The sequence below is a fragment of the Loxodonta africana genome, chromosome 5 (genome assembly GCF_030014295.1).
Source record: "Loxodonta africana isolate mLoxAfr1 chromosome 5, mLoxAfr1.hap2, whole genome shotgun sequence".
NCBI lineage: Eukaryota > Metazoa > Chordata > Mammalia > Proboscidea > Elephantidae > Loxodonta > Loxodonta africana.
This window is the reverse complement of record NC_087346.1, coordinates 52111246-52123912: the sequence shown is the minus strand read 5'-3', so window position 1 is coordinate 52123912 and position 12667 is coordinate 52111246. Positions and strand designations below refer to the sequence as shown.

At 38.5% G+C, this 12667-nt stretch overlaps 1 protein-coding gene across 1 annotated transcript in view; it reads right to left on the bottom strand.

The window, feature by feature from the left end:
* EIF4E (eukaryotic translation initiation factor 4E) overlaps positions 1 to 7768 on the bottom strand; it is a 45115-nt gene extending 37347 nt beyond the window's left edge. The window contains exon 1 of the mRNA XM_010590459.3: positions 7676 to 7768. Coding sequence (XP_010588761.1) covers positions 7676 to 7693 — 18 coding nt within the window. The 5' untranslated portion in view covers positions 7694 to 7768. The remainder of the gene's footprint in view (positions 1 to 7675) is intronic.
* Between the last annotated feature and the right edge of the window lie 4899 nt (positions 7769 to 12667).

Sequence of the window (12667 nt, the reverse complement as noted above, 5' to 3'; positions counted from 1 at the left end):
GGCTGGGAAGATAAGTGGGAGGGAGGACTTAGTCTGTGCCAGGAAATGTCCTTAATATTTTTCACATTAACTCACTTAATCTTACTGTATTTCAATATAATTGACTTCCTTGGTAACGTATATATTTTACTTAACGCATTTTAAAACATTCTGAGAATGAGGCCACAGGCTTCGCCAGACCACCGAAGGGATCCGTGTGAATTCTGTGCTGTAAGCATTACTAATTCAAAAAATAATTTACTAAAGAAAAAAACAAATACCGTTACCTATAAACCAAAATTCAAAAAGAGAATTTATAATCCTCAACATAAAAAAATCTAGTTAAAATGAAGAAAAAAGATATATCACTCCTAACCCCACCACCTATAAAACATCTGGGTTTATGTTTAACTTATTTGTGTACAGTGATAATTTTTAACTTACATCATATTTAACTTACTCGTTAAGATTCTATGTTCAATGTATTTGTGTATAATAATGACCCATGCATCAATTTTATCCCTAAGGCAGGAGCTTTACTTAAAGAAAATATTTGGCCTTTTTACTTTTGGTTGTAATACTTGAGGCCAAGACCTGGGTTTGAGTTCTAGCTCTCTTCGGAATTATGCATCCTTGATAGGATGGGGGGAAAAAAACACTTTAAATATTAATTCCTCATGGGGTATACATAAAATGTATATACCCCAAAACATTATGAGGATTTGAAAAACTTAAAGGAAAAAAGTATGTTACACTGTACCATTAAGATATCAGATTTTCTCGCATCAGTTAATGCTAAAATTACCAGACTTTGTGGTTACAATAGGCTGTTGCCCTAAGGTGACCATGTAAGACCCCATAACGATATTAATAATAGATATATGGCACAATACTAATATAACAATACTGCATTTTTATAATACTAAAATTAGTTGAAACATACAAATAGTACCATGAGTACAGAAGGAAATAGTAACTAGCTTTTATATAACACTTTATAATAATGAGTTTAAAATATACCATTAAGAACATGTAATTGTGCATTTTGGCTTCAGAGATTACTGTAAAGCCATAAATCTTGGAGAAATCTTATGGTCGTATTACCATAACCCCGAAATAATTTAGTTTTTAGGAGTAGCAACATATCTTTTCCTTTAATGCTTTTTATTATTTTTATTTTACATATGTATTTATTTTTGATGAAAACATACACAGCAAAACATATACCAGTTCAACAATGTCTGCATGTACAATTCAGTGACAAGATTACATTCTTCAAATTGTACATTTTTAGCATAAACTCAGTGCCCCCGAAGCTTCATATCTAACCTGTGGAGTTGCTGTTGTCAATCTGATCACGTATAGATGATTCTTTAAAAGAGTACAACGTTCAAGGCAAACTCTTTAATGCCTTTTAGACACTGAGCCAGAAGTGACTAAAACTGTGTACAACTGAGATGCAGTAAAATAAAGTAATACATTGGGCTCAAAGTTAAATAGACAGTGGTGAATTCTACCTCCTCCCATGTGTGACCATGGGTAAGTTATTTAATCGTACTACACGTTTCTTCATTATCATGTGGGAAATGTAATAGTACTAACCACGAAGGGCTGATAAGAGACTTAACTGATATGTAAGATGTTCAGCACAACACCTAGATCCCAGGAAGCATTCAATAAATGTTATCTGTTCTGTCAGTTAAAATTTTTTTAAACTGTGCTTTAGGTAAAAGTTCATAGAAGACTAGCAACGTATTTTAACTGAAACTTTTTCAAAGCAACTCTATAACTCTTTGCCAGACTTTTCACCAAAATTATTCACAAATTAAAAAATCTTACTAGTAGAACTGTTTTTACAACCAAAATAACTGACAATCATCTGAACAAATGCCAGAAATCAATGGAGAAAGGAGAGAAGATAAGTGACCGTTCACTTTTTTTTTTTTAGAAATCTACCCACCAACTACTGGACCAGTCATTAAAACATGACCAGTATTTGGTCCTCAGGTTCAGGTATCTAGGCACTATTTTTTTAAGACTCTTTACTCTGGTTATCAAGCATAAGAGTACAATAGTAGTTAAAAACAAATTCCACACATTTTCTTTTATAATTATAACAAAATATCTAGTAACTTTTATCAAAATTAATCCCCCCTTCTGGTGTTACCCAAGGAAAGCATGTTTCATGCCTATAGCAAAGACAGTGTCATAATTAAACACACTGAAACGTGCATGCTGTGGTTTGAAATCCATCCTCCACTTAATAGGTGTGATCTTGGGCAAGTTAGCGACATACAGTTATTCAATCTCTGTCTGCCTTGGTCTCCTCATCTGTAAAAGAATAATACCTACCTCATAGGGCCACTGTAAGGATTAAATGAATTAATATATGTAAATCACTGAGTTTAGTGCCTGACACATAGCAAGTGCTACTATTAGCTATTATTAAGAAATAAACATCTATATACCCACCCCTCACTTATCGACAGTTAGGTTTCAAAGACTGGGTCATTATGCAAAAGTTGCAGTTATGCGAAAATGGAGGATGATCACATCAGATCACAAATGAAGGATGACTAAATCATTCACAACTGCCAAATTACCTCATTATATAACTGATGAACCACTGAGAATCTTGGCCCAGTCAAGTTGACACATAGCCTTAACCATCACAGCCAGAATTAGTCTTGTCTTGCACCTCTGCCTTCATTACTGCCAGATGTATGTCATTAACGTGCAAAATAGAGGGATAGTAGGTTTTTTACTCTTGTTGTAAATGCAAAATGTTGGATAACGAGATAGTCAACAAGTGAGGAGTAGGTGTACTGTCTACAGCAAAAAGCACTGTGTAACAAACAGATTGTGTTTGAAGGTCATTTTCTAAAATCAGTTCCATATGCCTGGAAATCTCATGCTGCTTAGACATGTCATTGCTCCACAGAAATGTACTGAACACAATGTGCTAAACCACAGCTTCCCATTGTTTCTATGGAATAAAAGATCAAAAGTTACGACTGGGGAAAAAAATCTTACTTTTTCTAACCACATTCTCAGGTCTGGAGAAATCTAGAAATTACCACTTACTATAAAAGGTATCCTTTTTTCTCTAGACACAAATAGGGATTTTTGAAGGAACACTACTGATGTTTATCATCGGGATGGGAGCAGGAAGGGTATCTGAGAATTGTAGAGTATAAGCTTTATATTTCTTGCTGATGGCCAAGGATTGGTAAAAGGCAGCCACATGAACTTTCCAAAAAAAGAGGGGGAAGGATGAGTATATGCATGGATACACCTGCACATAACACATTCATGGAATAGTAACTTTATGTGGGACTTGTTAAATGACAAATTATCATTTTTCATAATGCATTTGAACATCAAAATCACTGTAAGATATTTATTATTCCATTTTTTCAACTGTAAAGTTAGAAATTTCAGTCTTCAGGGTCCCACACATACTAAAATGAGACTAAAATCTATACTCATTCCCACTTTTCGAAAAAGTCTGTAACAAAGATGGAGGGAACTCACAGTTACCAGAAGAGCAAGGAAATTTCCAGAAGCAGAGAAAGAAAAGATATAAATTCCCACTACTAAAATAACTATTAATTCACAGGTCCAGGACTGCCAGTACATTTATCATATTCTCACCAAAAATAACCTTGAATAAAATAAACAGACTATTTTATAAAAATGTTTCTTGCCTAGAATTTTCTGTCCAAATTGGATTAAGCTGACATAATTCGTTTTACATATTATTCTCTGCAACTAGTGTATAAACTGTGTTTGGGTCTAAACTGAGTTTCTCTAAGTCAAATAACCATGCATAGTATTAATTCAGAGTATAAATGAAATAAAATTTGTAATATAAACACCAGAACCAAACTTATTTAGTTTATGAGTGAACTTTAACATATTGGGTTCTCTCATTAAAGCAAAAACACCCACTTCTAAGAATGGTGTCAATCAGTCCGTGGGTTAACAAAGAAAAAACCTGAATTATGCAACAACATATTTGTTAAATATCTGTCAACATTTGAGCCTTATTTTCTCTAATAAACTCTTTACAATGCAAACATGTTTCTAAATAAAAAAGGAAAAATTACATTAGCTGACCATCCTAGTTGATTTCACTTATGAAATTATATACAGTTTATAAAATTCAAGAGATACAATGTAAGAATAAGTAAAATCACATATCTTCAGTTTAAAGAAACCAAAATTTACTTACAAGTTAAAAAAAAAAAAAGATCCAACAAAATGCACATGGGACTCAGAGAACATAAAGCTACAAACAAACATATCCAATTGGAGGTAAGAAGGCCTGAAGAAAGTGCCTTGCCATCTTTCACAAACTGATGTTAAATCTAACTTAAACCTAGCCACAATTCAAATGCCAATAGGATAAACGGAGTATCATTTGCCCCAAAGTTCAAAATTTTGCCATATTACCTGTAAAGAGATAAAATGCTCCCCCTTCCCTTAATCTGCCCCATCGAGCTTAACAAATGAAAGCCATGGCCTTATGTAACCGAGCTCACACTCACACACACATACACACTTGAGGGTAAATCACTTGATATCAAATTGAATATGACTCTGTTTTATGTAATGTCCATAGAATAAGACTGCACAAATTCCTATCAAAGGTAGAACAAACAGGAAAACTCATGGCTCTTGAAGTGCTTAGGATAATGCCCAGTAAAAGAGCAAAAATGAAACTCACAAGCTAGCTGAAACAGCAAATGAAGATTTTGCAGGTTTCAGCATGGTTACTTCAATTGCAAGACAATACTAATCAGTTGATTAAAAAAAACAAAAAACCCACTATTTAAAATCGTCAAAAGAATTCTAATTGACTAGGCTGTGAACAAGGGTGCTTTAAGATTACTAAAAATTTGCATTTCTCATTAAAAATGAAGCCTTCAATACTATTCAACATACATTTTCTAACTGCTGTAGTTTCAATCTGGCTTCTACCTCCACACACACACTTTAGGTTTTTAGGTTCCTTTACTCCCCAAAGAAACCCTGGTGGTGTAGTGGTTAAGTGCTATGGCTGCTAACCAAGACGGTGGCAATTCAAATCCACCAGGCGCTCCTTGTAAACTCTATGGAGCAGTTCTACTCTGTCCTATAGGGTCGCTATGAGTCGGAATCGACTAGACAGCAGCGGGTTTGGGTTTTTTTTGGTTTACTCCCGAAATTTAAATGTACTATCCAAATTTCGAGCAGCCCTGGTGGCCCAGTGATTAAGTGCTTGGATGCTAATGGAAAGTTCTGCAGATCAAACCCACCAGCCACTTCCCCAGGTGAAGATGTGACAGTCTGCTTCTGTAAAGATTTACAGCCTTGGAAACCCTATGGGGCAGTTCTTTTCTGTCCCACAGGGTCACTATGAGTCAGAACTGACTCCAAGGCAATGGATATTCAAATTTCCTCAGGGTCAGCACTGGAATAAATACTATATTGTGTCACTAACCACACGACTTGGAATTAAGCTCCTTAAGAGTTTACATTGAAGAATCACATATTGTATAACCTTGTATCCTAAAGTACACTTGATACAACTAAATACATTAATGGCAAAAAAAAAAAAAAAAAAGAGAGAGTTTTCTTTTTTTTATGAACATTTGACTCAAAACAGTCCATTACTTTGTGGTTTTGCACTGTGGAAACAAAACTGCTTAGCGCTGCAAGGTCTAAAGGACCGAAATGCTACTAAAACTTCAGAGAATATATTGTTTTATTGTTGAAACAACAACAAAAAAAAAAAAACCAAACCCGCTGCCATCGAGTCAGTTCTGACTCACAGTGATGCTATAGAACAGAATAGAACTGCCCCATAGAGTTTTCTGGGTGCACCTAGTGGATTCAAGCTACAGATCTTTTGGTTAGCAGCTGTAGCACTTAACCACTATGCCACCAGGGTTTTACTGTGTAGGACACTGATAATACAGATATGAGAACGGATGGTGTCAAAAGTGGACATGGGAGCCTCTTAAAAGGAGTATTCAGTTAAAATTTTACGTATTTATCCTACTTCTTTATTTATGTAACATTAGTGTGCTAAAGTCAATTAATCGTTATTAGCAACTTAAGGGACAGTTTCGCAGTCAACCAAATTTCCAGAAACAGAAATGAAAACTGGTGCCAGTGAAATAACAAGTAACCAAGCAGAAGAAATGCCTTAAATTTTGGCAACAAGAAAAGTTTACATCAATGTAATGAAAAGTAGCCTTTTTGTATTCTATAGGCCTTTCCCCAACTAGAATTTTTTAAAGTTATAAAAATTCTTAAAAAGTCAAAACAAATTGGCAAATCATTACCAAAATCACTAACTACCATGAAAGATAAACAAAAATTTGACAAACAAGGTCTTGAACTGGTTCAAGTGTCAAAAGTTTTCTAGCTGTTTATTAATTATACTCACATTATTCCCCGAAAACATTTTCACTTCGGTGTCACATTTCTAAGACAGCAACGGAGGCCTAAGAAGTTCAAGTGAGCTAGAGGTGGCAAACCCAAATCGATAAAGATACCCTCTCCTTTGGTGGCTAACTACCAACTCTTTGCCATAGAATCAGCTTGCTTCGACTAAGTTTAAAATGGTGCCTAAATTAAGCAGAGAGCCTTTGTGAACGCTTAAAAGTACCAAATGGAAAATTAACTTGAAAAGCTAAGTTCCTATTCCCAGTAAGTTGTTCCTTAGAAATATTCCAGACGATAAAGACTCGGGACAGCAGACGGATCTAAACTCATCCGCATTCTCTTGAGGCGTGCGCTCTGCGCGGAAAGGATGAATGAATGGAAGTGAGGCGCGTGTGAAATGCAGCAGGTCCGGCCGGCAACTGGATCAGCAGCAACCATCACTAGGCCTCGCTCCTCCCCTTTCCCTCCTCCATGACAGCCCAGTCTCAAGCATGGAGGGGCGAAGACAATGTGGTCCCCCTTCTCACCGCCGCAAACCCTCATCCTATTAGGAAGGCTCCACCGCGCGGCACCAGGCTTTCCTCCCCACCCCAAATCCGTCTCTCCTCCCCAGCCACCAAGCCTGGCAACTCTCGGGCACGCCAGAGAACACGCGCTCGCCCCTCTGCACTACCCCCGGCGAAATCGAACCTACCCCGCGCGTGCCGCGGCACCACTCCCGCCCAACCCACTCACCGGCAACGCACGCCCACCGGCTTCCCAAGCCCACCGGTCTAGTGAAGGAAGACTCGCGCGCGCCCCCGACCCAAGGCTCGAGAGAGAGAGGAAAAGGCTGCCCCGGGGCTCCCTCCTCCACCTCATTCCAGGCCGGCTCGCCGCCCACCCTCCCCGCGATTCCGACGCCTGCTCGAAGCCGGCCCTCCTAACCCGAGGACACAATCCCTACACACCTATCCCAGGACCTGGATCACCCTCCACCTTTGCAGACACCTCGCGGCTCCACAGGAGGCGCCGCGCCGCCCCTCCCCCAGTTCTCTCCCCCAGCGCTCTGGCCCCCACCAGAACGTGTGAGCTACACGCTGCCGCGGCCAGTCTCCGGGGCGCCCCCAAGTTGCCCGCGGGGAGGTCAAGCCCAAGGAGAGGGGGAGGGGGCGGTAAGGGGTAGCGAGCGCGCCGGGAACGTCGTCCCGCGGGGTCCCCCAGTCGGAGGGGAGACGGAGCGCGGGGACCGGTGGGGGTGGGGGCCAAAGGCAATACTCACCGGTTCCACAGTCGCCATCTTAGATCGATCTGATCGCACAACCGCTCCTGAAGGGGGGGTGAGAGGAAAAAAATGAGGTTCAAACCGGATTGGCCGGCTACTGTCCACGTGACGAACGTGTCCGTTTGGCCCCGGCGGCGCCTGCGCAAGACTGCGGCTGCGTGTGTAACGAGAGGCTTCTGGGAAGTGGAGTCTTCCCTCCTCCCCCCCCCGCCCTTTTTTTTTTAAGGGCAAAGAAGCATTTAAGGGAAAAAAAAAAGGCTGGTCACGTGGTCTATGGGTGGGTGCGCTGTTCTTTGCGCCGCGGACACTAGCGTGCTAGTGTGTCGTTTTCAGTCTTCTGTTCTTCCGCCTGGATAGTTGCTGTCGCACTCACTGCTAGGCATTCCTGCAGTACCCTTTGTCGCCCTTTCCTCCCATCTTCCCCTGAAGGTTGGAACTGCAGACTCAATACGCACAATAAGGCTTCATTTGCTTAGGTGAGGTCCTAGGACAAGTTGGCCTGTGTGTTTATTTCGTTTTCTTTTGACCTCCCACCATTTTCTCTCTTAGTTTCAAAAAGAGGCGGCGATGGAAAGTCGTTGTTTAAGCAATCAATCCTCTCCTGTCCCCCGCTCCGCTAACGCTGGTGAGCATTCTTTGCCATCATTGCGAAAAGGGATGGACGGAACCGCCCGCAATACCCACTTGCTACTGATTGGGGGGGAGGTGGAGTGGACCCTACAGCTTTTCCTGTCCCAAATCCTGAGATTAAGACTTCAGGGCTAAATCCTTCCAGGAAGTAAAAAATTATTTGGAAGCTCTGCCCTTTCGGTTCCACTATTCTGCTTGAACGTGAATGAAAATAGCCTAGTCCAGGTGCCAGCCAGGGAACCACTCTGGGCCCCGCTGACTAAGCCCTGGACTGACCGTCAGGAGTCGTTAGGCGGGTCAACTCTTAACTCTTGACATTGACTGGTTTCTCCTTAGGCTAGTGACTTAAGCATTGAGTGCCTCGGCTTTTTCATTTATGAACCAAAGGTGGTAATACACTTACCTCACAAGAGTATGCTATGGTAATGACTATAACCAGCTTTGAAAAGGCATCAGACTATAAACGCCTCAGAATAAGCAGCCGCGTGACTTTCTAAGGATCAGCTGCTTCCCCTGTTGTTTTTTTTTTTAACGTTTTTCTTTTTTTTTTTGTTTACTTTATTACATTGTGATGTACATCAATGCAGTTTTAAAGTTTGAAGAATGTTTTTTTCCTTGTAACTGTAGTGCCTTTGATGGAGGCTTTGATGTTCAGGAAAATATTATGATGTTCACAACAATCACTGGCGATTAGAAATTTGTCCCCGCACTAGCATCCTACATTTCCTTTCCTTCTAAGGTAACTTTCCCAGCTGTTAATTCTCAAGATGGTGTTGTTCTGCACAGCCTGGCTCTTACTACAAAGAAATAAATCTAGTTACCGTAAGGCTTTAATGAGAAAGACACTATCTCGTGACTATTTCCCAGGCTTCTTAAGAATGTTAACACCAGGAAAATCAGTGTAAGCAAGCTGCCAGTGTCTGCCTGCTTGTAGTGTTGCTGATGTCCAGAGCTGTGTCACACCTATTGTTGAGTACATAATGGATGCTTGAGTTGACTAACATAATTGAGGATGTTTAAGAACTCAAAGTCATTGCCTGTTAGTATGTTTTGGTTTACCTGGATGTCAGAAATGATTCATGAAAACTTTTGTACAGTCAGGTTCGCTCAAGTAGGTCCTAAAGTAGATAGAATCTAAAAAATAAAAGTCTAAATGAATTCCTACTTAAAGACTACCTTCTGTTATTTAAACTGTCTTAAGTATTTTCAGTTGATCTTAATGGCGTTTTCTGTTGGTTAAAAGTAGTATCTGGTTATCTTCTTCGAAGAGAAGGCATAGATGTGCTAGATAACAAAAGAATCAAGGAGGCTGACAAGGAAGTACCCAGATGGAAATGAAAGCCAGTGATGTTTTAAAACTTTTTTTTTCTTTTTTTTAGAACAATGGCTCCCAAACTTTGGCCCAAAACTCCCCACTCTTAGTAAACATCCTAGATCTTTTAGAACACTTACTTGTGCTCCTATATTTTATAACGTAATTTCTCTTCATTTTGTATATGCTTTATTCATGGGTTTTACGGCACGTTCATTCTACCCTATCATTGTGATTAGGTTTTTATGTAAGAGTATGTGTATGTGGAAGTTTTGTGTTGTTTTTGCTGATGTGAAATATACAGAGAAGAACTTTTATACTTTGTCTATTAATCCGTAACAAATTACATTTGTTACCTTACTACCCTATTTATGATTAGAGTTAGGGAAAAGAAAGGTTAATCGAAGCTTAGATTTATGAAATAGAATATAATATTAGAATACTATTCTATTTGATCAAATTATCTAGCTTATACATAACTACTTATTTCCCAACATAGTATCATGGTAACTATTATTCATAAGCCTGGGATGATCGGTTATCAATTAGCATCTGTAAATAATCATGATCTTTTTTCTGCATAATATGTTTCTCAAACTGGTATATAACTTGTCTTAATAGATTTAACTCATAGGAAATGCCTTTAAATAATTTGATGGAACACATCAGTTGTTTTTATTACGTATTTACCTTTTTGTCATTGGAGCTTTATTTAGGGTTGGCAGATAACCGAAGTCACTGTTTTGCTAGGCTTTTCAACTGTGTTTCAAATTACTACAGTATGTCCCTCAGAAATATTATTGCTGCACTGTCTAGGGCTTTTTTCCTTTTAAAGACAGACTTTGTAATTTTAGACATTCTGTTTAGATTAAATACCTTTCTTAGTCTATGAACAGTACAGAGCCGTCATTTTTCTTAAAATGAGTGGATTTTGAGATAGAAAATATGAAATTACGTAATAAATAAGTGAACGTTATTACTGTAATGTTAGTAACTTTAGAGATAGTCTAAACCAACCCTTAGTTAACACTAATCTGACATTCCTTTCTTTAAACCTTGTTCAGCTTTTTTTCTAAATTGGTCAAACTTGCTACTTTATTTCATGTTCTATTTTTTTAATTATTATTTTTATAGGAAAATCACTCAGAAAGACCCAACATAATGGACTCTAATAGGATAAATAGTGTTTTAAATTACAATTGTATAGTTTAGTGGTTAAGAGCATGAGCTCTGGTGTCAGCCTATCTTGGTTCATAATGCCAACTCCACATTTACTGTATGACTTTAGGCATGTTACTTACTCTCTTTGTACCTCTTTTTTGTTATTGTTGTTTGTCTGCTTTTTCTTAATGAGTTAGAGGGGCACAATAATTGTACCAATCTTAGATGGCTAGTGTAAGAAATAAATGAGTTAATTCATATAACATGCTTAGAATGGTTCTTAACACATAGTAAATATTGAATATTACCTATTTCATTAGTATGATGTACTATTGTATAGAACTGACTGAACGGCATCTAACAGCAACAACTATTATGTTGACACAGATTTCTTATCTCTGTTTTTTAATACAGTGGAATATAATTATGGATTCTTTTATTCTGAGAACTAACACCAACTCATGATCTTTGAGGGTATTCCAGGCTTTCAAATGTTGAAAGTCAACTAACTTTTATTGATGATAACATACCAAGTATTTTCTGTATTAATTACCTCATCTGATCTTTATAGCAATTATGTGAATTAATCACTATCATCCCCACTTTATACATAAAGAAACAGATTTAGTAAAGTTAGAAGAGACATCCAAGTCTGCATTCAAACACAATTCTCTTGATTCCAAGATTCCTTCCTTCCTCCATACCATAGTTGCTTCCCTCTGATAGGTTCTTGCAGAACTCCTCTTTCTCCTCAAAGGACTTTTAATTCTAAGTTCGTCTTCAAAACTGACAAGAAACCGTTCAAGAAATATTAAGTTACTAATGGCAAACGTGTGGTCACTGAAGGATATTTAAAGGACACAGGAAGCACAGGCACTTCCCTGTTGGACTGTAAAATCTGGTTGGCTTACTAAGTCATAGAAATATAAATAGTTCAGTACCCATATAAAGAAGCGTGACTAAGAACCAAAAGGATGCATCTAAGCAAGCACCATAATGAGTACTCATTCACATAATGAGACAGTCACATAGTTCTAGCTTCCCTTATTCCACTCAGGTCTCCACTCAAATGTAATCTTCTGAGGGAAGCCTTCCTTGCCCACCCTGTCTAAATTAGTATTCCAGCTACTCTCTGTCCTCTTTCCTGGCTTTATTTTTCTTTGGACCACTTTATAGTCTTAGCTCTAAATCTGATGATGTATTAAACATTATTTAATTAATTGTGTATTGTCTCCATCATTAAAATATTACCTCCTTGATGATTTGTAGGTAGATTGTGGATATTTGGAAAAGCCCAAAGTCTAAGCACAATAACTAAGCTCTAACTTGAGGAATAATAATGTAACTAATGGGAAGAATTTACTACATGCCAGGCACTGTGTTAAGCAGTTTACATGTATTTATAGTATCTCATTTTATTTTCAATACACCATTGTGGGGTAGGTATCCCCATTTTTCAGATAAGGAAATTAAGGCTTAGGTTAAACAATTTACCCAAGATCTCTCAACTAGTAAACACAGAACCAAATCTGGTTTCAGGGCTCTTAACCTTTATATGATATTGACTAGACTGTAAGTATGGAGTACCCAGGGGGTGCAAATGGTTAAGCACTCGACTACTCGACTAGCCAAAAGGCCGTTAGTTTGAAACCACTCAGAGGTGCCTAGGAAGCCCTGGTGGTGTAGTGATTAAGAGCTATGGGTGCTAACCAAAAGGTCAGAAGTTCGAATCCACCAGATGCTCCTTGGAAACAGTATGGGGCAGTTCTACTCTGTCCTTTAGGGTTGCTATGAGTCAGAATCAACTTGAATGCAATGGGTTGTTGTTGTTTGTAGAGGTGCCTGAAACTCAAACCTGGTTCATTGGTTCCAACCCCTGCTAAGAA